A 27082-nucleotide genomic window follows, 5' to 3' on the forward strand; every position below is an offset into this window, starting at 1 on the left:
CCCTGTACATATTAAAAGAAAAAAAAAAGACCCTGATGATGCAATGCTAAGGTTGAGATTTGAAATGCATGTTCAAAGTCTTTTTTTGCTACAATAATATTAACTCATCCACTGCACTTCTATGGAAGCATAAATGTAAAAACATAGGCCCTGAGCTTGCAGAGACTTATGCATCCGCTTAACTTTACACACTCAGAGTAGTCCCAGTGAAGTCATTAGGACTACTCACAATGCATAAAGTTATTTACAGATGAAAATCTTTGCCAGATTGGGATCATAAAGAGTAATCAAAAATACCACTTAAGTGTAATGTGACAGTCAGTCTTGCTGTGGGTATAATATCTTTTGAATTTCCAGAGGTTTGGAAGCATCTCTCAGGCTTAACAGTGCAGTAATAGTATTTTGGTTTTTAAAGACAAAAGAGAGGAAGAAATAAAACAGGTAGGCACTAATCTGTTTATATAATTGCATGTTCACAATCAAAGATGTATTTGAATTTAATGTAGTGGATGCCAGCTGGACCCAGGAGAGGGCTTGAGAGGGTTCAGCAGTGATTTTGCTTTTAAATTCATAGCCTTATTATTGCTTGGATGTAGCTTATTTAAAAAAAAAAAGGCACATCTGCAAATATTTTAAATATGAAGCAGTAATTCATATGATAAGTTAAAGTCCATTTTATTTAAAAAGTTGTATCTAAAACAACTGGAAAGTTGAAAGGCAGGTCAGTTACCCTATGTTATTAATTTATTCTTTGTATTTCAAGTTTGCGTAATTTGGGGAGATAGTTCTACCACTTTTGTACCAGTATTTAAAAATATGGCACTTTTTTGTAGAGCTGAACAGCAAAGAAATGAGGCTCTGTTTAATGCTGAAGAGCTGACGAAAGCTTTTAAAAAATACAGAGAGAAAATAACTGAAAAACTTGAAAAGGTAAGACTTGATTATCTATAGTTTTTGGCCACACAATTAGGATTCAAAATGGAAACTGGAATCCATTTGGTCATATCTAAATGCTAAATGTCAACAGTCTTGGTTCTATTATATTAGAAATGGGGTAGAAGGAAGCTACTATACCTTATTTTTATTTATTCACACACTTCAGAAATGTTGGCTAAAACATATTTGTAGCCAGCCCCACATTTGAAGTGTTAGCAAAAGAAATTTTTATTTATTCTTTTTTAATCACAAAGGCTTCTTAAGGGAATTTGCTGCATCACTGTACCCATGGTAGAGACAGATGATTAGAATAAATATTCTGTGCCATGGCTACAATGGGAAAACAACTCTCATAAGCAGCATTAACAGTATATAGGGAGGTCTGGGAAAAAATTAAGTATTGTTGCCCCTTTTGACCCAAGTGACTAGCAAAGTTTGGGGCCCTGTGGATTGTTCCAGTTGGGTGGAGAAATTGACAGTGGTCTGGTGCCTTTGATGTAATCTTGTTTATTTACAAAGAATGTCCAAAGTCCTGTTTCTCTCAACACCGGAGGAACAAAATAAATGAGATGGCTTCTTTGCTCATAGCACCAGACTCTTTCAGACAGCTTGTTCAGGCTGTCTGTGTCTGGATTTCTTTCTGCTTCTCTCTGTGGTCCTTCAGTTTGAACTGTGTGTGTGTGTGTGTGTGTGTGTGTCTCTCCCTTCCCCCCCCCACACCTATCCCTTTAGTCAGAGACTATATGGAGCCCTTCATTCACTACGTTCGCTTACTGTGTGGGCTCACGTACCCCCTTTGTCTTAGTTGGAGCTCCATAGCTGTCTTTCACAGGTATTTTAAATGAGGGGTGGCTGTCACAACAATTCAGATGAGGTTTAACCCATCAACAACCGTATCCTACAAATATATTATCACACAAAACTCATCTTTTCTCCTTTTAGCTATAAAGTAAGTTCTGAACTCTTGCAATCAAGCTTTTTCTTTTTGTTTCAAGAATACGCCTTGAAAATTCTAAGTAGATCAGTGCAAAATTAGGATGAAGGGAAACCTAGGTTTGACTAATTCATCCCATGCCTCCAACAGGAATACCTACTTATTCATTATATAGCTTCCATAGATAGATTATATGTCCACGGTGTGTTTTAAATTAAAAAATAGTAAGTATGGCCATCTTGCTAGGTAGTCTATTCCTCATGTGGTATCTGCTAGCTGAAAACTCCTTTTATCTGACATGTAAACAAAACTATCTTATTCACGTTCCCTCCATTCTCGTAGCTGGGAGTACTAAATTAGGGTAGCCACTTTTTAGTCCCTCCTGGTTGTCTATAAATCATCCAGAGGAACCCATGCCGGGAGCAAAGTTGGGGAGAAATTGAGCAAGCACTATTTTTCCCAGTTTTATTTTTCACAGCTATTACGGTGTAAGTCTGTAACTTTTTCTCTTGGGTAGGAAAAAGAGTCAAGGAATCACATAAGTCTTCAGCAGTTGCCCCGGAAGGTGAATTTGCCACTGGTTAAGCTTCTTTGGTCATGGAGATTGGCAAGACTATACTGCATACCTTGACATCACTGCTGACCAAAAGTAGGCCCTAAAATACCAAAGAGATTCTTACTTTTTATTCTTGTTAACCAAAGAAAAAGCTTTTTCCCTGCTCTCCCATGCCTCAGAACAGCAGTCAGTATTGTTACCTTTCTGTGCACTATAAAGGAAGTGAGATAGTAGCAATCGTTGCAATATAAAGCAACTTAATTTGTTTATTCTTTGTCAGAATACTCTGACTATTTGCAGCTTAAATAATTGTTTTCATCATTATACAACAACGTGTTTTTAAGGTTCAAGCTGAAGAAGAAACTTTAGAGAAAAATCTAATTAATTGTGTAAAAGAAAAAGAAAAGTTGCATGAAAAATGTGTTGCCTATAGAAATGAACTTGAAATCACAAAGGAACAATTAAGGTAAAAGTCTTTCTTTCTTTCTTTCTTTCTTTCTTTCTTTCTTTCTTTCTTTCTTTCTTTCTTTCTTTCTTTCTTTCTTTCTTTCTTTCTTTCTTTCTTTCTTTCTTTCTTTTAATTTATATATCTTGTTCCTGGATTTCTCTATCTTCAGAATAGTTACAGTGGCATTGGCATATCTCTCAGCACCGTGACAACATTTCAGTCTTTAACTGGAGGGACCAATCCTAGGAATGAGAGGATAATTTAGTCTCCATGTTGTTTTAGTCCTTAGTTTCTCTGCTTTTGACACTGAGAAAAGGCTACTAAGAAGTTAGTCTCTTTTAGACTCCCAGATGAACGAAGATAATTAATCAATTTTTGTGGGGGCTGCCTTTCTGCCAGTATATCTGATAGCCAAAGTCCTACCAAAACTCCAACCTCCTAGAGTTTTTGTTGAACTAGCCTTTAGATTGTATATATTTGTTTGTTTGTTTTTGTAGACAATTAAAGGATGAGAACCGTAGTGCAAAAGAAGAGATGAGGAGTCTAGAGGCAAAAAACACTGAAATTGTGTCACAGCTAACACAGTCTGAACAGAAGATCCTGAAGCTTGAGAGTGAACTTAATGACAAAGTAGTAGTACTTAAAGAGAAAAATGCCCTAGTAAGTGAAAATGCAGAGCTAAAAGCACTTATTGCACAGCAAAATGATCGCCTAAAATTATGTCATCAAGAAATTGAGGATTCAAGAGAAGAACTGAGCACCTTGGAAACTATTATCTCCCAGTTGTCGCTAGGTACATCTAAAGAGGTACTATAATTGATACATCATTATAAATTTCGCACCTTGTAGAATCCTAACCAGGTACTATCTGGAAATGTTGCTTAGCTTATTAGTATACAGGTCTGTCTCATCTTATGCGGGGGTTCCGTTCCGCGGTTAGCAGGTAAAGCGAAAACCGCGTATAGCCAAAACCCCATTGAGTTCAATGGCAGGCGGAATTGCCCGCACTACAGGTACAGTATTAAATTTGTTATTTTTGTTTTTTGTTTTTGCCGACGGCGTAAAGCTGAAATCGCGCACGTTAAATGCGCGTAAGATGCGACAGACCTGTACAGGTTTTGCTGCTTCCAAAATGCACTGATGAAGATACAGTAATGTTTAATTAAACATTTTACTTTATCTGAATGAAGTGTGTGTGTGTGTGTGTGAACTCTCAAGAATGTAAAAACTGCAGTACTAGAGCAGTTTAATAAATGTTCATCTAATTTTGTACCCTGCCTCCCTCTGTGGCCTGCATTGATTCTTCAGAGGCAGACTTACTTTCCAAAACACCACTAAGTAATACAGTGTGATACTGGGGCTCCTGTCTGTTGAACAGCATGAGGTTTACCAGATGGTGAAGGTACAACCTCTGTAATAGTCTCAACAGGGGGCATGGAGCAGTGAGAGCAAGGGAGAGACTTGCCGACAGAGCTTGTAGCTACTTTTTCTGAATGGCAAACTTCTGGTGTCTGTGCCTTGTCATGGCGGGACAGCTTGCGTGCTCTAACAATCCTCCACATATGTGTCGGGGGGGTGGGTGGGAGGGGGGACTTTTTGTTCCTGGTAGGTTCAGCCAGGCTGGATTGGTCTGTAAGGGAGGAGCCAGACAAAACAGACACCCTGGTCCTCCGGGTTGGGTGTTAGGCACAGGGCTAACAACCCTGTCCCGCAAAAAAACAAAATGTTATGGAAACAGCAATGGAGAAATTGAATATTACTGTGTATGATGGCCTTCAGGAATCAATGACCCGTATGACTGCCGGTGGTGAAAGCCAAAAGGAAGCCACTGGCATGAAGACTGAAGTGCTGAACACCAAAACAAAAACCAAACTTGCTTTTTGGAACGTACAGACAATGTATGAAATAGGAAAGCTAGCTCAGGTCACCGCAGAGATGAGATGCTACAGCTTACGCATTTTGGGTGTCAGCGAGAGCAGACGGATGGGATCAGGAAGATTAACAACCGCTTCGGGAGAAACTTTGCTGTATTCTGGATGGGATAATGGACAACACCATGGGAGTGTAGCATTCCCTGCTTGAATGGAAGTCCATCAGCAGCAGACTTATGAGAGCCAGACCGAAAGGGAAACACAGTAATATATCCCTGATTCAGTGCTATGCTCCGACAAATGACAGTGACGAAGAAGTAAAGGACAAATTCTAACTTGCATTACAGGTGGAGTTAGAGAGAGTACCACGCCATGACCTAACTATCGTCAAGGGAGACCTGAATGCCGAGGTCAGTAAGGACAACACAAACAATGACAGAGCAATGGGAAGACATGGGTATGACACCATGAATGAAAACGGAGAGAGGCTTGTTGATTTCTGTAATATGAATAACCTAGACTTCAGCGAAACTCATTTCAACATCGTGAAATTCACAAGCTGACATGGTGTTCTCCAAATGGCAGAGATAAGAACCAGATTGACCATATGATGATAAATGGTGACACTTACTGACAGATGTGAAAGTGAGAAGGGGTGCAGATGTTGGCAGTGACCACCACCTTGTGATAGCCTCCATCAAGCAAAACTGAGAAGTGTGGGCCCACCAAACAAGGGACATAAATGTTATGACATTGACAAGTTAAAGTCCCCTGAAATGCAGAAAGCCTTCGTTCTGCAGTTAAACAACAGGTTTCAGGCACTTGCAGACCTTGATGAAAAGGAGGGGAATACAGATGAGACAATCAACAAGAAGTGGGATAAAGTAACAGCAATTTATAAACAGAGCAGTGAAGCCTGTCTAGGCTACAGGCAGAAGGAAGGAGTGGATTACACCCAACACGTGGAATGCCATAGAAACCAGACAAGCCCTGAAGAAAAAAGTTTTAGACACAAAATCCCAGAAGCTAAAGGACAAATACTGCGAACAGTATAGCAAGGCACACTGGGAGGTCAAATGCCTTGTTAGAGCGGACAAACGACATTATATTGATAATCTGGCAACACAAGCAGAGGATGCAGCTGCTTGTGGTGAACAAGGAACCGTCTATAAAATGTGGCTTATTAGTGGTAAATGGCAGACACCAACAAACACTCTCTTCAGGGACAAACAAGGCCACATACTAACACCGGAAAAAGGACTAGAAATGCACTGGATTGAGCATTTAAAAGAATTGCTGAACAGGGAGCCACCTAAAGAGGAAGCAAACATCCAAGAGGCAGAAGAAGATCTTGATATCAGCACAGACAGGAAGAGATCATTCAAGCCATCAAATCCTTGAAAAATGAGAGCGCTCCTGGCAAGGGTAACTTGAATGCAGAATTGTTCAAGGTAAATCCTGAGTTAGCAGCATCTATCCTGGCCCCTCTATTTAGATCAGTCTGGGGAAGGGAAAAAGCGTTGGATGAGTGGACCCAATGGGGTTATAGTGAAGACACCAAAGAAAGGAACGATCAGTGATTGTAATAACTGGCATGGTATCGCATTTTTATCTGTGCCAAGCAAAGTATTGTGTAAGATCATAGTCCAGCATATATCAGAGGCAGTTGATAGCGTTCTCAGAAAAGAGCAAGCTAGTTTTCAGAAAGGACATGGATGCACAGACCAGACCTTCACTCTATGAAAAATAATTGAACAATGCTTAGAATGGCAACGGCAACTCTGCATACATTTCATTGACTTTGAGAAGGCTTTCAATAGCATTCACAGGACCAGCCTATGGTGCATTCTGCAGGCATATGGAATCCCTCTCCATATAATCAACATAATTAAAAGCTTTTATTTCAATTTTACATGTGTTGATCACAGTGAGCTCAGTTTTGAAGTCAAAACAGGAGTATGTCAGGGGTGTGTCATGTCTGCAATCCTTCTCAACATTGTCGTCGACTGGGTAATGCAGCGTACAACAGAAGACGTGCCAAGAGGCATTAAATGGATACCCTTCTAATCCCTTGAAGACCTGGACTTCGCAGATGATTTCGCTCTGCGATCACATACCCAACACCATATACAAAAAAAACCAACTCGACTCAGCGCATTCAGACAGCAAATTGGACTGAAAATCAACCGCAATAAGACAGATATCATGACCTTTAATATTGCCTCACCATCACCAATATGGATAGAGAATTATGTTCTCACCAATTTAGAAACATTCACATACTTGGGCAGCACCATCAGTCAGGATGATGGAACAAGCCAGGACATTCAGAACAAAATCAGTAAAGCCAGGAACACCTTCAGGAGCTTAAATACAGTCTGGAAATCATCAAAATACAACACCAAAATCGAACTCAAGATTTATCAGAGCTGCGTACTTTCAACATTACTTTTATAGTGGAGAATGCTGGGGAATGAGACAGTATGACATGTCCAAAGTCCTCCATATTTTTTGGTCGTGAACAATCTCAAACCAGGATCTATTGACACAGTGCAGCCAAAAGGATCTGAGCACTATCATTTCCAGGAGGCGTTGGAGATGGATTGGCCATGTGTTGCAGATGGAAACTGATTCCATCACCAGAGTAGCAATAAGATGGACACCTGAAGGCAAGTGAAAACAATATGGTGAAGAGCCGTGGAAGCTGAGCTGAAAAACCTGGGGCATAGCTGGTGAATCATTGAAAGACTTGCCAGAAACGCACAGGAGTGAAGGAGCTTTGTCGCTGCCCTAAACGCCAGAGGCATAATGGGAACATGATGATGATGATGATGAAACTTCATATGGGTCACCATATGAAGTCCATCAAACTGGGACTTGCACTTGTGAACTTTATCGGGTCTGCAAGAAATTTGGTGGGTAGAGCATGGATGGGAAGGAGTCACAAAGAAATCCAAGATCAGGTGCTGTATGGAGGGTAACTTTGATGAGCAGAGCTAGGGAGGTGGACTGGGTAGCAGGGCCAGAGAGGCAGCATTGGAGAGCAGGAGTACATGGTGGATGTTGATCTCTCCATCTGCTTTTCGTTCCATAAATGTAGAGGGTTATTAGGAAAGTTGAATAACACTGTTTGTAATTTTTGACGCTCCAAAGTGGGCGCTCAGAAATGTTGTAATCATGCCAATTTCAAACTGAGTGGCTATTAATCGATTTCCCTGTCCCCCTTCCCCGCCCCCCCCAGGAAAGTTAGTAATTATTTTATCCAAATAATTTAATAGAAAATTCTGATGTCCTCTCAACTGTAATTGGAAAAATTGGGAGATGAAATTCACTAATTGAAATAAAGCAGAATTAACGTTCCTTTAAGTGAAAAGTTCAAAACAAGCTGGCAGGAGGGAGATCACTTGATCATTACCTGTTAGGTTCACTCCCTCTGGGGCACCTGGCATTGGCCACTGTCGGTAGACAGGATACTGGGCCAGATGGACCTTTGGTCTGACCCAGTACGGCTGTTCTTATGTTCTTCGGCTCAGCTTTGGAGTCATTACTAATACTTCATAAGTGTGATATTTAATGGCTACAATTTTCAAATTTGAGTATCTAAATTTAAATTTAGGCATCTAATAGTATATGACCTGAGTTTCAAGGTGCCCATTGCCCACAGCTCCATTTGATGGGACCTCTGATGCTTACCCCCTCCAAACATCACTTTTTTTTTTTTTTTTGTTAGGACTGTATATATAGGTACCCACTCAGGCCAGGATGTTCAAATCTTTGTGCCTTGAAAAACATTCTGCTTGTACAGTATGTGAATTTATCATAGAAAAAGTTGAAATTTTTATTAGTTCTTTTTTCTTAACTTGCAGTTTAAATTGCATCCCTCGAAACGTCAGATGGCCAGTTCCTCTGCAAAGGAAGCTATGTATGCCTCTTGTTGCGAATCAAACAAATCCCTGATTGCAGACTTAAGGTATATTTTTAAGGGTCCTGAACTCTAGCAAGACTTTAGAATAGTATTTAGGAGGTATTGCTACTGGCAAAGAGAGAAAAATGCTTTCCCATAACATTTTATATCTTTTTCTTTGTGCTAGAATCAAACTGGCAATGAAAGAAGCAGAAATTCAAAAGCTTCAGGCAAACCTAACTGTCAGTAAAGTAGCTCAACATCTTTCTAATGATTATGAGGGACAAGAAAGTGGCAGATTACATGGCCTAGAAACAGAACCTGTAAAATTGATTGGAAATCACACAGGTGAGCATGGTGAAAAATAGTGCACTTAAAAACTATAAAATGCATTCTGACATAGTCATTTAAAAATGACTGCAGAATGCGAGTTAACATTTTTGTGGGTTTTAATTTTGCTATTTTAATATTTTCTGTAATAAGATAACAGATGTCCTTATGGAGAGCAAGGGTTTAGCTACTTTGGTATTTATCATAGTCTTGAGTCTCAATATGCATTTTAATTTTTGTGTACGCCTCTACCCCGATATAACGCGACCCGATATAAAATGAATTCGGATATAACGTGGTAAAGCAGCGCTCTTGGGGGCAGGGTTGCGTGCTCCGGCGGGTCAGCATGTCTGGCTCCGACATGCTGTTCTGAGCGGCGTGTTAAGGGTGGGAGGCAGGCGGGTGGGCAAGCGGGGTGAGGAGGCGAATGGGGAGGTGAGCGGCAGGCAGGAGGGGGGTGAGGTGGCAGGCGGGCGGGAAGATGGCGAGCAGGAGAGCGGCTGTTGGGCGGATGTGGGGAGGCGCACTGGACAGATGGTGAGGAGATTAGCAGGGAGGTGAGCGGCGGGCGGGCAGGTAGGTGGGGTGAGGAGGCAAGTGGCAGCCGGGCAGGCAGGAGCGCTGGGCGGATGGTGAGGAGACTAGTGGGGAGGCTGATTTGTCCCGGGCCCCGCACCCCTCTAGAGACAGCTCCAACATGCTGCTCTGAGCGGCGTGTTAAGGGTGCTGGGCCAGGGCCGAGGGGTTGGATAAGGGGCAGAGGGGCTCGGGGTGTGGTCAGGGGACAAGGAGCCTTCCCTACCCGATATAACGCGGTTTCACCTATAATGTAGTAAGATTTTTTTTGGCTCCCGAGGACCGTGTTCTATCTGGGTAGAGGTGTGTGTATTTATTTATTTAAACACTCTCCATGGCTTCCCCTGGCCCCAGACTCAAAATATGTTAAAAATGGAAAACTTGGATTTCTCCCTTTTCTGGTATGATGAGGTCTCCAGTTATTCATTTTTTCCTTTGTTCTTTATCTACCGTCATTAGGGCACTTCAGCTCTAGAAAAGTAGGGTTGTAGATTTCTGATTGTACGTTCATGGCAGTGCATTTTGTGCTTTTTCTCCCAAAGCCTAAATGTAACCTCCACAACAGGTATTGACTACTGAGGGCAACATTTTCTGAGGTTACTCTTGAGCCTGGGGCTCATGTGGTAGCTTAACATGCTGCTGTCAAACTATTCCTTGTCTTCATCAGGCATGTCTTTTTACAACTTGATTATCTCTAATTTTAATTGTCATCTATAAATAAAACTTTTTTTAAAAAAGAAGAGAGAAAATGTCAACAATTGGAGCTCATCAGTAAACAGTTTGAAAAGGAGCGTCGAAGATTCACAAGAGAGATAGAAGAGTTCCGTGCTAAGCTGTCAAAAGCAGAAGAGGAGAATTCTTCTTTAAAGACCAGCATGGCCCAGAGAGCCAGTCAGTTTCAACTTATACAGGAAGAACTACTGGAGAAGGCTGCAAAAACTACTAACTTAGAGCGAGAAGTAAGTTGTTAAGAGGGCTGAAAAGTGTATAATCTTTGATCACTGAATTAAATACAACAGTTGACACAATTCCCCTTTTTCGAAAACTTTCCTTGGCATGTTTGTTTTCTGATGCAAGACTATTTGGAGAGAATATGAATTAGTAAATTTATTGGGGGTGCAGGAAAATCTGAAGGTAAAACTCAGACCTTAATATGTTAATAACATCAGAAATTCCAGATTATAAAGCTGCTGTGTAAATTGCTGCTATTTAGATTGTCAATGTGTACCCTCTTGTGGTAGGGTGTGTGTGTGAGATTGAGATTGAGAGGGGGGGAAAAAAAACCCTACTAGTGCAGGGGCAGGCAAACTTTTTGGCCTGAGGGCCACATCGCGTTTCCAAAATTGTATGGAGGGCTGGTTGGGGAGGCTGTTCTGCCCCAAACAGCCAGGCGTGGCCTGGCCCCGCCCCCTATCCAACCCCTCCCCCCCCCGCTTACAGCCCCCCCGGACTCCTGTCCCATCCACCCCCCTCTGCTCCCTGTTCCCTGACTGCCCCTGAACCCCCTGCTACCCCATCCAACCCCTCCTCTGATTCCTGACTGCCCCATCCAACCATCCCTTCTTCCTGACGGCTCCTGGAACCTCTGCCCCTGACTGCCCCCTGCCACCCCTTCCAACCCCCCATCTCCTTCCTGACTGCCTCCTTCCCCCCCCCCCCCCCCCCCCCCCCCCCCCCGGACCCCTGCCACCACGTTCCCCACCTCCTATCCACACCCCTGCCTCCTGATCACCCCCAAACTCCCCTGCTCTCTATCCAACCCCCCCCCCCCCGCTCCCTGCCCCCTTACCGCGCTGCCTGGAGCGCCGGTGGCTGGCGGCGCTACCGCCATGCCACCCAGAGCACCAGGACAGGCAGCTGCACTACGGTGCAGCTCAGAGAACTGGGTCAGGCAGCAGCTCTGCAGCTGTGCTGCCTGGCTGCCCAGAGCATTGTGCTGGTGGCACGGTGTGCTGAGGCTGCGGGGGGAGGAGGAACAGCACGGAGGGGCTGGGGGCCAGGAGCTCAGGGGCCAGGGAGGAGGGTCCCGCGGGCCAGATGTGGCCCACGGGCCATAGTTTGCCCACCTCTGTACTAGTGGATACCCAAATGCTGAGTATGTATTTAATGAGAAATATGCTGTATATTTCCCAGAGACCAGAACTATTACTGGATAATCACAAGAGAAATTTAGGCAATGAAAGCTATAACTCACCAATGGCATTAAACTGCATTAGCATTCAAATTCCTAACATGTATATCCAGTTTCAGCATAATTTGTTTTATAATGGCTGTTTTAATGACCCCAAATATTATAGATGTCTAACATTTGACTCACTGTTGTGGCATTGTAATTTATGATAAATTGCACACATTGAAGATAAGTTGCCTTAAAATTTCTTTTCTCTGTAACTAATAAAAAGTAATAGTTAATAACAAGTCAGTTTTCAAGAAAGCATTCACAAATAATTGAACAAACCTTAAATCAGTTGTCCTACATAATCTTTACCTACCATACTGCTCTTAGCAGGCTGTACTTACACTACATATGCACCATTATATAAACATCACAGTTAGAAAAATATACACATGCATAGGTCTTTATTTTTCTTTCTTAAACATAAGATTATAATCTCTTTTAATGGTTTATATTCTGTTTATTTTCAGATAACAAAGAAATCCTCTCAGCTTTCAGTACTTGAAAAGCAGTTGGAAGAAAAGACAGTTGCTTATTCTGCTGCTGCTGCAAGATGTTCTGAGCTGGATCAGGAGCTCATAGTAAGAAATTTTCATTGAGAAATCATAATTGTGTAAAATCACACAATGTTGGTGTGTTACTATATATTTTTAGTTATTGTGCTGGTATTATACATATACAAACCAGATAGAGTGCAAGATCTCTTAGTACAGATCACACAATTTTAATAACCCAAATAATCTTGCTTTAAACAGAAGTTCCTGGAATTTTTTACCCTTGAACACCCATAAAAATTCTTAAATGGATATAAATAATTTTCTTTATATTACATATGGAATGAAATCCAGGCCCCACTGAAGTCCATGATGGTTTTGCCAATTACTTCAGTAGGGCCAGGATTTTACTCATATTTTTTAAATCCAAGAAGCAGTCACTTTTGTAAGTATATAGAAATATTTTTTTAAATGGTCTTTCTGCAGTTTTTTGCAGTATAGGAAAATATTTGTCAGTTAGAAATATTTAATGATTGAAAATCCAGCTCTTCCCTGTACTGTTACATTTGAAAAAGGATAACTATTGCAAAGTATTAAAATATTTTAGTTTTTACACTCTTAAGATTGCTCTCTTCACTTCCTTCATATTTAATATTCACTGCAGTAAAATTACTTTATTTTCCTTTCATGGCCTCATGACATTTCTTGTAAGAGTAGGGGTTTGCCTTGGTGTCCTTGGCCAACATTTTCCTTCACTCAATACTGTGTGCTGTCATCTGTGCCAACTGTCCATCTGACAGCTGCCCTCCATGTCTGAGATGGCTGCATTTCAGTGATGCTCCATGTTTACACTGTACTTTGTAAAATGCTTTGAGATTTTACAGGGTGAAAGATGCTATATAAATGTAAAACATTAATATTAAATTCCAATTTTATCTATTGTTCTTATGAGTCTGAGGCTTTCATACTTCCTTATTGCTTACACAAAAAATAACTCATTACTTGATATCAAAAGATCTATATATTCCGATTAAGGATTTTAAAAAATATTTCCAGGAAAAGAATGGCCAGATTCGCAACTTGGAAGCAAATATCAGTGAAGAACATGAGCAAGTAACTATAGCTTTTGAAAAAGCAAAGTTAATTCATCTTGAACAGCACAAAGAGATGGAAAAACAGATTGAAATAGTAAGAGATTATGCACTAATGTGTGTGTCATATATATCTCTAATGTTTTCTATGTAAATTTAATTTCCATATCTTCATTCCTCAGTAACTCTGGGGTTAAAAAGTTCATGGTATCTCCTCCATACACTCCCTCTCTTTAGCATTCTGCATTATAAAGACTGTCCCCTGGAGACTTGTGACTCTCTTCTCTGCCATATAGAAGTGAAAGTCAGACACCTCTATAACACCATCACCCCACTTCCCTGGACCCCAGGAAGACCTCTTCCCCAGGGTCCTTAATGTGGGGAGAAAGTGGAGACTGACTTGAGCATCTCTCCTCTGTCCATGAGAAGAATCCCCAGCCAAAATAATACAGCCCCAGGCAGTATTTTCTTTCCCACTGAGACAGGGTGATCTTTGATAACGTTCCTCCAATTTTTTTAGAAACATTTAATAACTTTCAGATGACCTTTTTTGAAACTGAAACCCGTACTGCTTGCAGTCATGGAAGATTTCATGTCATATTTTGCAAAAGTAGAGTTGTATGTCTTGTTGTCTTGACCAATTTCAGCATGCAAAGTAACTGTATTCTGCCTATGTTCTCCGGTTGCTTTAATCAGTAATGTAATTTTTATACCTGTTCCTAGGTTGTACAGTGTTGCTGATGGCATCAATATGATCATTTTGTGTTCACTCTAGGGGTGACTGCTTTTTGGTGGTAAATAAACCAAATGGAACCATATGTGTAGATAGTTTTTAAATCTCAAGAGGCTTGTATAAGAAACTACATTAAAACAATAAATAATGGGGTTTTTTTTGTGTGTGTATAGCTTCAGACTCAGCTGGCTATGAAACACCAGCAAATTAATGAGTTAGAGAAGACAATGTCTGTTTTACAAGAAGATATTGTATGTAAACAACGTCACCTTGAATCATTGGATCGGCTGCTGATAGAAAGCAGAGAGGTAATATTGACTATTAATTCTGTCTAATAGCAAACCAAATGTTGATTGACTTGTTTTTAGAGATGAAGGGCCGGGTTCTCTTTTTTTTAATTTTGCTGGGTACAGGAAAGATAGGGGTAGACAAAGGTGGGTGTTTTTTTGTTTTGTTATTGTTTTGTTTTTTAAAGCCATCTTTGCCTGCTCCCTAATTCTGGCCTCTGTATCTGTCTAGGCCAGTCCCAGAGCTGCACTAAATTGCCCTGACTTTAATGACCCTCCATGGCTTTTATTCCAGCACAGAATAGCACTCGGGTCACATCCTGGCTTGCATCTCAATATGCCACCTCCACTAGGGACAAGGAAGGAGGCCAGCATAGAGCCTTACATCTGCTCTGTCAGGTGGAGAACTATCCTATAATTAAGGCCCTATGAAACTTGCGATGTTGCGGATTCTACAATATTAGGCTTCCATTGCACTTTTGACAGTGGGAGCCTGGCCACTCCGGGGCTGAAAGCAGGAGCCCCTGCTGTCAGCCCAGGGTGGCTGCTGTCAGCCCCAGGCCCCTGCTCTCAGACCTGGGTGGTCAACAGCGGGAGTGCCCACTCTCAGCCGACAATGGAAAATTGCAGAACAGTAATAATGGGCTTTATTATAGCAAATAATAAGGTCCATTATTACTTTTCCGCAATTTTCCGTGGCTTGTCTGCAACTCAGCCGCAATATTTTTGACTATCATCCTGCAATTCAAGTAGGGCCTTACCTATAGTGAGTATATTCTGCAGGAGAGGGCTACACTCTCTTTATAGCCGCTTTCTGCCATTGGGGAAGTGTAAAGGGACCACAATGTGACAGAATCAGGGCCAAATTCACTTAGAAGTAAAATGCATGTTAATACAATATAAAGACAAACATTTTTGTCACTAACCAAATATTTTTTCGTTTTCTAGTATGCTGGCTTCCAGTAGTATAACTTTTATATATGCAGTTATATTCACATCTTGTCTCCTTTGGCAAACAGGAAATGGAAAAGCAAAATACCAAGAAAGAAGAAGCTTTGAAAATGTTGCAAAGCCAATTAACGGAAGAAACAATCAAAGTAAGTATGATTTTTGTTGTTTTTGATTAATACCTTTTTCTTTTTTGAATTGCCATATTTATGTAGCTCTTTTTCATTCCCTCTGATTGAGACACCTCCAAGTTACTTAGAGCTCATGTGAATATTCCAAAAGGTGTCATTACTTTCCAGTCCTCCTTTCAGCCTTCATTTAAGAATGAACAAACGAAAGATAAATATTTTAGTGAAACCTGCTCTAAGTGACTGCTGTAAGACAAAAATCATTTGCCTGGCTAAGATGCTCTCGTAGTACAAGTAGAGCAGAATTGGAATCACTACATTTGGAGATAGTTTGGGGAGTCTCTAAAGACAAGAGAGTGACGAATAAGGGTCTCTCTCTTTTTTTTTTTTTTTTTTTTTTTTTAAGGTTTCACTATAGATGCAATATTTATTTTAGGCTAAATAGTAATTGTAAAAGTAAACTGACTTCTTCAAACTCTTTAGCCCGTCTACTTCTCCTACTAGTGTCTGTCTGGCAAGCATCTTCAATGCAGTACTGGCAACACTAGTTTTGCCAAGCAATGCCATCTTGTGCTGTAATACCATCTGAATTCATAACCTAAGATTGGTTGGGATGAGAAGCCATCCAAGTATCGTCTAGGTGCTTTAAGAAGTGGCGTTGGTGATTCAGTAGGTGGCTTGCTTCCGTCTGAGTTTGTACTGAACCAGTGGGCTGTTATAGTGTTACAGGGTACTGCTGCCAGTGGTGTTTTTCAGGTGAAATATAAAATGAAAGTCCCTGACTACTTCTAATCAGAGATAACTTGAAACTTTTTTTCCCCTCCCTTTAATTAAAAAAAAAAAAAGTGTGTGTGTGTGTTAACCTCATGGTCTAGTAAAATTCTAGTGTGGAAAACTGCAGACTGCCTATCTAAATTTTCCACTGCTGTTGCAATTTGATATGGAAATCTTCACTTCCTGCCCAATGCTGTTTAATGTTACAATTGCTGCATTTCACCCCAGAGATAGTTGCGCTTCAGTGTGTGTGGGGGAGAGGTCCCTAGTTATTGTTGTATATAAATTGTATATCTAAGTTTGTGATTTCAGGGTGCAAGTCCAAATTGGTAATAATGTAAATGTAAGATACATTTGTTAAATTGTCAACATCATCATCATGCTATGTTGTTTTATGTTTACCTTGTCCTTTCCGTCCTGATTAAACTCAGGAGCTGCAGTCTCAATGCAGAAAATAAAAGTGGATCTGCTATTTTGTAATAGCACAATAAAATATTTTGGTTTTAGATATGGATCTACTTTTCTGAGTGTTGACTTGTCATAATTTACATAAGAATGTACCTTATGAAGGTATCCCATACATAAAGCTGGAATTTTATAGCCTTTTTATCACTTTCTCTGTAAATGATGCGTAAGTGAATAGCTGACTCAGTAGTGTGAATATATATATATATATATATATATATATATATATATATATATATATATATATATATATATATATATATATATAGTCCTTAGACTGTAGCTGATGACAGGTATTGTAATGTCTTTGCATAATTGATAATCTCTTATGACTTAAAAGCATAAATTTTGTAAGTTTTTGTATGAATTTTTCATTATTTAAATGTTATGTTAAAAGTAAATTTCAGAGAAATTAAAGATAGTTTTTTTTAAATCCATATTTGTAGTTATATCACACAAAATGTCAGAATTAACAAGCAGGTTTTAATGAATTATTTTAGACTTCTTGACCAATTCTGAACAACTAGTCATTACTTATTTTAAATGGTCTCTTACACCTAACTAGGTCCGACAACTAGAGTCAGCACTAGACATTTGTAAAGAAGAACTTCGATTGTATCTGAGTCAATTAGAAGAAAATAAGGAGTCATTTGAAAAGCAGCTAAAGAAGAAGTCTGAAGAGGTAAACTTTAATTTGTTTTATCAACTTAGTTTTTCTTTGTTACAGAGAAAACTGGTGTTATCCATTATGAAATATTAGAATTTGTGTCTAAAAGAGGATATAGTAGGCAAGGAGAGAGGTGAACAAAATTTTAGCAGTAGGGATTGTGAAAAGGGGCAAATTTTTGTGACAAAGAGGGAGAAGCAATAAGACTTTGAGAGTGAATGTGGTAGGTGAAAAGTAGTAGTATCCAGTAAAAGGGAGTTGTTAATAAAGCCAGAGAAACAGGATCAGGAGGAAGGATACATTCAGTTATGGAATGACTGAGATTGAGAGGGCTATGGCGGTTGTGTTAATGTTTAACTAATGAAAAAGAAGTTAGTGAGGTGACTTGATTGTAGTATAGGTATAGGGGTACCTTCATGGAGGGAAAAAACAGGTACTAAATGGCTCTTCAATTTTGTGATGAAAAGCCTAACAAGAACTAGTCGTTGGAAATTAAAGCCAGACAAATTCAAATTAGAAATAAAGCACAAAATATTACCAGTGAGTGATTAATTATTGGATCAAACTGCCAAGAGAAGTGATGGATTCCCTATCTCTTGGATGCCTTTCTGGAAAATATGCTTTAGCTAAACACACGTTATTTGGCTCAGTATAAGAATAACTGGATGAAATTTTTTGGCTTGTGATACACAGGATGTCAGACTAGATGGTCTACTCATCCCTTCTGCCCTTAAAATCTATAACTGATAGTTAGAGATGGGGAGACTGGATAGTGGGGCAAGGTTAAAGGTAAAGATTGGTAATCATGGCCAAGATATTCATCAGTGACTGGTGATAATGGGTGCCTCCATTTTTGGGTGTGCAACTTAAGATGCTTTAAAGGGGCATGACTTTTCAGAAAATGTTGAGCATCCACCCCCTGAAAATTAGGCTCCTTCAACGAGTCTCAAGTTAGGTACCGAAAGCCACTAATCATTGTTGAAAATCTTGGCTCATTTGCATATAGGTGGTAATTAAAGGAGAGGGGAACAGATTGAGGTTACAAAAATAGAGAAGAGCAGAGGAACCAGGACAGAATGTGGAGGGGAGAATGAGCCGCTAAAGGAGTAGGATAGGAAGAGAACCAGGAACCACAAAATTGCAAAGCCAAGAGAGAATAGGAAGCGGAAGAAGAGTGATCAACTGTTAATTTTACATTACCTCTTTTTTTTTATATAGGAAAGATAACCTATAGATAAGACTCTGTGGAAATCACAGATTATTATTATTTTTTTTTAAATTCACAGCAGTGTCATGGGTAAGTGTTTTGAATTTCATGGAATGTGTACAACTGCCACGCCTCCTGCTGCCCCTGAGAATTGCTGCAATTTTTTCCCAACGGCAGGGAGGCGGAAGTGGCCATCTCAGCTTCCACTTCCTACTAAGGCTGCTTGTGGAGGGTTAGCAGGCTGGGAGGTGGCAGTGCCAGTCCTATCCTTGGGAGTAGGAGGGATGGTAAGCTAGAGGGTGTTGAGGGGAGGTATCTCATCAGATGGCGCCAGACATCTGGCCCAGCGTGGTCCAGGGCAGGGATTGTAAACCTGGCTCGCTCTGCACCCAGGCTTCTGCTGCTGCTTCCTGGCTGGCTGGCTGGTGGGGAGAAAGGGGCAGGACGGACAAAGTGCAGTTCTTCTTTGAGTGATTGTTCATGTTTATTCCACAGTAGGTGTGCGTGCTCGCACGTGCGTGCTCCAGCACGTGCACCGGTGCTGGAAGTTTTCCCCCTAGCTCCCCGTAGGGGAGCGCTCCTAGCGACCTCTGGAGTTGCACCTCTATGGTGCAGTATAAGGGGCGCTGCGCGCACCCCCTAACCTCTGTTCCTTCTTGCCGCCAGTGAAGATGCATCAGAACTGCTCTGCTCCAGCTTGTCTGCAGCTTTCCTCTAGAACTCTTGTTCGTTCGTAGTAGTAGTAGTACCTGTAGTTGTAGTAGTTTAGATGAGTGTTAGTTTAGTTTAGTGCACCCGGGTCGGGGCATGCCCCGGGCTTTAAGTCGTGCGACACTTGCAGGCGGCCGATGCCAGTGAGTGACCTGCACGCGGACTGTTTATGCTGCCTGGGGGAACCCATCTTTGCTGTCGCTGCAAGATTTGCAGATCTTTCAAGCCTCGGACCAAGAAAGAAAGAGACATTCCGCTCCGAGCCATTCTGATGGAGTCAGCATTGACCCCAACTCCAGTGCGCCGCTCTGAGTCGGCACCGGGCATCGCGGTGTCGGTGTGCGGCGACCCTTCGGTGCCTTCCACCAGTCGGCACCGCTCCCCATCCGCGGGGCACACCTAGAAGGCTAAGAAGAGGTCTTCTCTGCCGAGGCACCGGAGCAAGACCAGGGGAGAGACTAGACCCACGTTGGGCAGTTCTCAGTCCCCATCGGCCTCCAGGCCTCCAACTCAGGTTGAGCGGAGTAGCCTGGCCCAGTCAGCGCAGGCTTCCCTGGATGTCCGGGTGCCCTCCACGCCGGAGGCCCTGCAAGCAACCTGGGACGTTATGTTCCTACCGGTACCAGGGGCACTGCCACCATTGGCTTCCTGGTCCAGAGGCAAGCCACTGCTTAGATCGCTGCAGTTGCCTCTTGGTCAGTACTGTTCGAGGGAATGTTCCTGATGCTGTTCGCCGCTCAGTGTAGTCCACACCGGTCACTGTCGACCCCCACCAGGTTGCCTGCCTGGGTTCTGACTGACTGGGGTTCCAGACACCGCTCTGCCTCGAGGGACCATAGACCTTGCGAAGGGAGTGGGCCCCGTCGAGACCGAGGCAGACGGCACCGGAGGTCTTCGCCTGTGAAAGGCTACCGTAGCCCATCATGATATGGGCATCAATGCTGTTCCTGTTTGTCGTCTCGCTCCAGGACCCCGCTGCAGCACCGCTCCCGCAGTCCCGGGCGTCGATCGCTGGCGCCCGCCGGAGCCAATTGTGGAGCAGCTGCTACCGGCGGTATCGTTCCTCCATGTTGGGATCATGGTTTTGTGGTCGGCACCGTTCCCGACGCCATCGCTCCTCCCGGTCCAGGGACAGCGGCAGATCGTACGCTAGCCTGGCCTCCCTTCGTATCATCAGTCAATGGGACAGGCTAGTTCAGGCTGAACAATGGCACTGGGCTCCTTGGCCAGCACCGTGGTACCTGTGGGCCCCATGGCCCCTGACACAGCCCCCGGTGGGGGCTCGCTTGGTGACCGGAGCATCGGAAAGACCGTCGGCCTCCCTTTCCCAGCATCCCAGAAAGGAGTCGGTGGGACGTGCATTTTCGGTTCTGTGCCCAGAGGGTGACCAAGTGGGGGGACCTCCAGTACTGGTCGGTACGTAGAGTACCATGCCTGCATCCTCACCCTCCCCTGATGAGGCGATTACGAACTCTCCTTCCTCTGTTCCGCAGGAGGACTCTAAGGCCCACCAGGAACTATTGAAAAGAGTGGCATCAAGTCTCAACCTTCAGGCTGAGGAGGTGGAGGAACCCTCGACTCCCTCTTCAACGTCCTATCGGCCTTGGTACCAGGCAGGGTGGCCCTTCCAGTCCACGAAGGGGTGGCAAAAATTTCAAATGCCTTGTGACAAACCCTGGCTTCCTTGCTCCCCATCTCTAAGAGGGCAGAACGGAAGTACTTTGTGCCCACCAAGGGGCATGAATACCTGTACACCCACCCTGCCCCCAACTCCCTGGTGGTCGAGTTGGTCAACCACAGGGAGAGGCAGGGCCAACCAGCCCCCACTCTGAAAAATAAAGACTCAAGGAGGCTGGACTTCTTTGGGAGAAAGGTTTATTTGTCCTTGAGTTTCCAGTTAAGGGTGGCGAACCATCAGGCTCTTCTGGGTTGGTATGATTTGTGGGGCTCTCTACCCAAATTCGAGGACTCCATCCAGGAGCGTGATAGGAAGGAGTTCAAAGCTCTGGTGGAGGCGAGTACAGCGGCTACCAGGGCAACCCTGCAGGCAGCGTCGGATGCTGCGGATACAGGTGCAAGGTCCATGGCCTCTGCAGTGTCCATGAGGAGGGCGTCGTGGCTGCTGCTGTCTGGGCTGTCCAGTGAGGCACAGAACTCCTTGCAGGACCTCCTGTTCGACGGCAAGGCCCTGTTTGCGGAACAGACGGATGTGAAGCTGCATGGCCTGAAAGATTCCTGCACTACGCTTAAGACACATGTCCCAGCTCTGGCTAGGCCCAAGTTTAAGCCGCAGCAGGCTCCCACTCAGGCCACCCACTCTAAATATGAGCCCCCTTATAAAAAGTCATGGGACTATAAGAAATGCCCGCAGAGGCAGTCCTGGTCTGCCCCCCAGCCTGGGTGCTCCAAGGATAAACAGGTGGGGAAACGTCAGTTTTGACGGGATGCCCAGGGGCAACCTACCAGTTCACATCAGGGATCCACCCGCAATAAAGCTTCCCTTCACTAACCGGTTGTGTGCTTTTCTCCCGGAGTGGTCGTGGCTGACTTCGGACCGTTGGGTCCTCAACACCGTCCCCCGGGGCTACACCCTCCAGTTTACCTCTACCCCACCCCAACAACCCTCCGCCCCCGTCCCACCTGGGGGACCCCCTCCCGAGGCTCTGCTAGAGCAGGAGGGGGGGCGGCTCCTTGGCTTAGGAGTGGTGGAAGTGGTGCTAGCAGAGTTCAGATGCAAGGAGTACTACTCCTGCTATTTCCTTATCCCGGAGGCCAAAGGGGGGCTCAGGCTCATCCTGCACCTGCAGAGCCTGAACCAGTACATGGTAAAGTTCAAGTTTTGCATGGGCTGTCTGGCCTCCCTCATCCCCTGGATCCCGGGGACTGGTATGCTGCCCTTGATCTGCAGGACGCATACTTCCACATTCATATATTCGAGGGGCACAGGCACTTCCTCCGTTTCACGTTTGGGTGAATAAAATAAAATAGAGTTGAGAGCTTTTTTTTTTTTTTTTTTTTTTTTTTTTTTTTGGTATGTTTGTTTTTGCGTTATGGGTCTGATCATCCTCTCACGAAGAACATCGGATCACCGACTTAAATGGAAGCAAGATAAGGCATAAATATCTTTGTTTCATTGTAAAGAAAATTTAATGTATTTTCAGGTGCACCGGTTACAAAAAGAAATAAAACAAAGAAATCATAATCTTCAGGACACCACTGAACAAAATGTCCTCCTACAGCAAACTCTGCAGCAGCAGCAGCAAATGTTACAGCAGGAGACAATTAGAAATGGAGAGCTAGAGGATAGCCAAATTAAGCTTGAAAAACAGGTAAAGTACATTCATAATGAGAAGAATTAAATAGTATAGGTAAGCATAAATATTTAAATGTATTTATATGGAATTGCAATGTCTGTCTATTTGATAGCTTACTTTGTTTATAATCTTTTAATTATCAGATGTAATTGATATAATTATTATAGTAGCCTGAGTGAATAATGAAATGAAATGCCACTTAATTTCAGGTGAAGTTACTTTTGTAGCACTTATTAAACCGATAAGAAATAATTTGTTCTCTAAAAGTACCTTTGCAGATTTCTATTTGATTTTTATGTGCAATTTTAGGATCTAACCAAAGAAATTAAATATTTTTAACCCTTTCATATGTGATTTTTCAAGAGGGAGATTTCTGTTCTTTTATAGAAATTTTAACAGTATAGATACTAAATACAACTTTAAATAGGTATCAAAACTGGAGCAAGAGCTTCAAAGACAGAAAGAAAACTCCGAAGAAGAGTTGAGAAAGGCAGAAGGGAAGCTCCGTATAGCCTCTCAGGAAGCAGATTTAAAAAGACAGAAGGTGGCTGAACTTACTAGCACAATTGGGTATGTGTAGAACATTTTTTTTCATTTTGGTGTATTCTGAAGATCCAATATTGTAAAACTACTAAAAAATTGTATTACAAAATGTGCTGCTTTTATTGAAAGGAGTATGTTTTACAGATACATGTAGCTTTAGAATAGTACTTTGGTCCTGATTCAGCAGGTCCTGATTCATACTTGAATATTTGCCTATTTGTAAACATGTTAATAATCCCATATACCTTGTTGAATTCTGGCCTTTATTTCTAGCTTAAGGACACTTCTATTTTTTGTTAATTTACTTAAATTAAAGTAAATAAATGAAGACTCGGCACACCGCTTCAGAAGGTTGCCTACCCCTGGCCTAGTGAGTGAGAACTGCAGGGAGCAAGAAGGCTCCTGCAGGAGTCTCTGGGATAAAGCAAGGACCTGGAGGGGCACAAAGAGGTGAGGGAAATGCTGTCTTTATTATTCCAATTGTTATTTGTTAATTCTGTTTCCTTTTGTGTTTTGTTCAGGCAGATTAAGCTGGAGATGGATCAGTGCAAGGATGAGCTAATTGGTATGGAGAAAGAACTAATGCATTTAAGACGAGATGGTGAAACTAAAACAGTGCAGCTAAGTCACTTAGAAATGACTTTGGAGCACACTCAGTCAGAACTAAATAAAAAAACGCAACGAGGTAAATGATTTACTATGTGTAAAAAATTTCATCTTTAAGGCTTATTTGCTTATGCTTTATATATTAAAATGGATTGTCCCCTCTCCCCCCACCCGACTTGTTTTGTAGTTAGTTGCAAGGGACTCAACGTATGACTATTTTGACTTTTCATAATCTTGCAATTTGAAAAGATCTGGGTAGTAAAATGTTACTTGGGCTTCTTCATTTTAGATGGCCTCTACATATTCCCACTTGTGGGGTGTTCCCTTCCCCCATGGAGCCTCGGTTACATTGAGAATCAATGTCACCAATTATCAGGCTATCATGGCCTAATATCAGCTTCAAATTCTTTCTCATTCCAATAAAGAAATGCCATCATGGACATGAAGATATTGAACAATTACATCAGAAAGTTCAAATTCCTACCGTATCCCTGTAAGACTGGCTCAGGTCTCTCGTCACAATCTTGGTCCAATCTCATTCTCTGAATGGACACCAGTTTCTTATGATTGTGTCCAACTGCTGAATCCCACGTGCTTCTATGCCCCCTTCATCTGAGTAATGACTGATCACTGCTTGTAGCTCTGGGTCGCAGGCAGTCCCAGGTGCCTACTCATGACTGACATGCTTCTTGGGCAGTGGTACCCCACGCTCTGGCTAGACCCTGTAACCAGTGCTGCAGCCCACCTGAGCCCCCATTTGCTTAGACATATTCTCCCCCAGAGTTCAACTGCCTGTGGGACCTCTGGTTTCCTAGTTACACCCTTCAGGAACAACATAGTAGTAAAGCAAGGCACGCAGACTAAACAATGGAATTTTTATCAACAAACACTTTGCTCTTAAAAAAGGACAAGAGGGCTATAGATAGATGGAAAACAACAAACACTTAAATGCAATCCATCTCAGTTGATTTCACCACCCTTGTAAGTCCTGGGTGTGGTCTGAGTACTTAGGCCAGGCAGCCCTTCTGGCCTTCTTGGCCTGACTATCTTGCTTCTGGATTTCCTTAGAGAATGACCACTTCTTAAAACTGACTGTGTCCCCTGAGTCCCCATATGCTGCAAGCTTGGGATGGGGAGACTCCAGCTCCCACCCCCATCAGCTTTTGCGTAAAGAGAGAAATATTCTAAATCAATGGCCCTGCTGGTAGAAAACCCATTGTTCCTTTAGGGAAGAGCCGTTCAATATCAATGGCACTTGACTGCTCTGTCACAGCTTCCCAGCCATCATCTGTCCACTAGGTATCAAATCTCAGCTACAAAATGGATGCTTTAGTCCACAATGAAGGTTACACTCATAAATGGCATTCACAAAACAGAATGGAATTCATAAAGTATATCTGGTTTTTTTTTGTTTTTGTTTTTATGTGGGAGAAAATCACTACCAATGCAAAGTCTCATCTTTAGATTTCTATACAACATTGATAGGTTAACTGAGATATTTAGGAAGGCACCTAAACTGTTTGTAACCAGTGAGGATCAGTGTGAGAGGAATGCCATTTCCACTTAGTATCTGTCAAAATGGATTAGATTATGTACCAAGATGTGTTGGGCTGGAGGACATAGGATTCACTCTGTTAAGACGGTATTAATAGCCTGCTTCTGTAATATTGTCATCATAGAAATCTGCAGGAAATTTTGTTGACACATTTATGCAATACTGCATACTCAACAGCTTGGTATTTAGATCAGATACATGCTTTGGGAGGGTAATTCTGGAGCTCCTGCTTAATTAGAACTTCTGAGCCTGCCTTCTTAGGGGTTATACTGTTTACTAAACTCCCACATTTAGGAATATGCAGAGGCCAACTCAAAGAAAGGTAGATTTCTTAACAATAACTGGTGGTTCTTTTGAATGTCCGTGTGGGTCCCACTGTAGGGGCGTATGAGCCTATGTACGCAAGCTCAGAACCTTTTGAAGAGAATGTCCATCATAGCCATCCATACATCCTATTCCTTCTCATGCCAGGGCATAAAGGGCAGTGCAGCTGTGACCCTCCCTCAGGCCTGGTCTACACTACACAGTTAGGTTGACATAGGGCCGCTTATGTCGATCTAATTATGTCAATATATACACTACAGCCTTGCTCCCACCGATGTAAGTGCCCTACTGCGCCAACATAATAACTCCACCTCCACAAGAGGCATAGGGCTTGTGTTGGTGTAGTTAGGGCAACACAGAATCTGTGTAGATGCTGTGTTTCTTACATCAGCTGTTGGTGATCTTGTCAATTTCATGGCAGGAGCCATGAAATTGACAAGAAAGCCAAGCTGCCCCCCATTCCCCTGGAGAGTTGGGCAGCTGGACCCCCCTCTGGGGTGAGAAGCCCTGGCAGTTGGATCCCTGCCGGGAGCTGGGCAGCCTTGTCAGCTTCATGGCTTCTGGAGCCATGAAATTGACACTGCTGCCCACCTCCCGCTCCCCAGGGGCGAGAAGCCTCAGGCAGCTTCCCCCCTGCTCTCGGCAGGGAATGGGGAGCTGGGTGGGAGCAGTCTTCTGGGAGCCTGTGGGGCAGCTGGGCTCCCAGAAGGGAGCTGCCAGCAGAGCTGAGAGACCAGGCTCTCCGCTCCGCACACTCCCCCTCTTTGGATGGTGGAAGCGCTTCTGGTGAGGACGTGCACCACACACCCAAGGAGAGTAGTGTGGACATGCACCACTGTAGTAATTTCTGCGGTAGATGTAAGTCGACCTAATGAAAGGCAAGTCAACCTACTAGTGTAGACATACCCTCTGTTCCCTCTTGTTGCCTGTGGCATCAAGATGGCACATTGAGTCTGCTCTTCTGTTTCAAATGCAATCTTTTTGTGAAGAAATCCTCTTCACCCTATTATTAAAAATTATTTTCTTGTTATTTTAATTGGATCGTCTGTCCCTCTGCCCCCCCAAAAAGAAAAGAAAAGAAAGATGGAGGAGACACCCTCCCATATTTCCTTGAACAGTTGAGCAAAGCACTTAGTTAGTAATGGCAGACTCTAAACCCACAGGGTTTATAACCTGTCCTTTGTGTGATGCTCTTATGCCCTTAATTGATGGGCACAACAGATCTCTCTTCTGCCTCAGGGAAGGACATATCCCTAATAGATATTTTTAAGCATTCCTTTGAAGGTAGCATCTGATCCCAGAGAAAAGAGATCCTCCAAGCTGGAGTCAAGGAGACTATCTTTAATAACTGTCCTGGTAACTGGGTAACAAGGCACCATATCTCTGGTTCTACCAGGGAGAAGAGGCCTAAAAAGTGCCAGCATCATTGGTACTGGTGTTGGCGTTCTCTCTGACCACCTCATCAGCACCAATGACCTCAGTGCCAGCACCGACTCCAGGACAG

The 27082-nt window shown here is 42.8% G+C and overlaps 1 protein-coding gene across 14 annotated transcripts in view; it reads left to right on the top strand.

Moving 5' to 3' along the window:
* The window catches only part of CCDC18 (coiled-coil domain containing 18), a 70352-nt gene that overhangs the window by 11363 nt on the left and 31907 nt on the right, over positions 1-27082 (top strand). For 10 of the 14 annotated variants that reach the window (XR_010590008.1, XR_006172273.2, XM_008165799.4 and 7 more), the window contains 14 exons: positions 834-930; positions 2771-2892; positions 3372-3681; positions 8612-8715; positions 8837-8997; positions 10294-10514; positions 12202-12312; positions 13282-13413; positions 14223-14357; positions 15356-15433; positions 17217-17333; positions 22398-22565; positions 22978-23120; positions 23615-23778. Coding sequence is in view for 12 of the 14 variants with exons in the window: in XM_008165799.4 (XP_008164021.2) it covers positions 834-930; positions 2771-2892; positions 3372-3681; positions 8612-8715; positions 8837-8997; positions 10294-10514; positions 12202-12312; positions 13282-13413; positions 14223-14357; positions 15356-15433; positions 17217-17333; positions 22398-22565; positions 22978-23120; positions 23615-23778 (2063 nt within the window). In the remaining 2 variants the exon portion in view is untranslated. The remainder of the gene's footprint in view (positions 1-833; positions 931-2770; positions 2893-3371; positions 3682-8611; positions 8716-8836; positions 8998-10293; positions 10515-12201; positions 12313-13281; positions 13414-14222; positions 14358-15355; positions 15434-17216; positions 17334-22397; positions 22566-22977; positions 23121-23614; positions 23779-27082) is intronic. The other 4 variants (XM_065555563.1, XM_065555562.1, XM_005311911.5 and 1 more) reach the window with 3 other exon arrangements.

This window comes from Chrysemys picta, chromosome 8 (assembly GCF_011386835.1).
Source record: "Chrysemys picta bellii isolate R12L10 chromosome 8, ASM1138683v2, whole genome shotgun sequence".
Lineage (NCBI taxonomy): Eukaryota > Metazoa > Chordata > Testudines > Emydidae > Chrysemys > Chrysemys picta.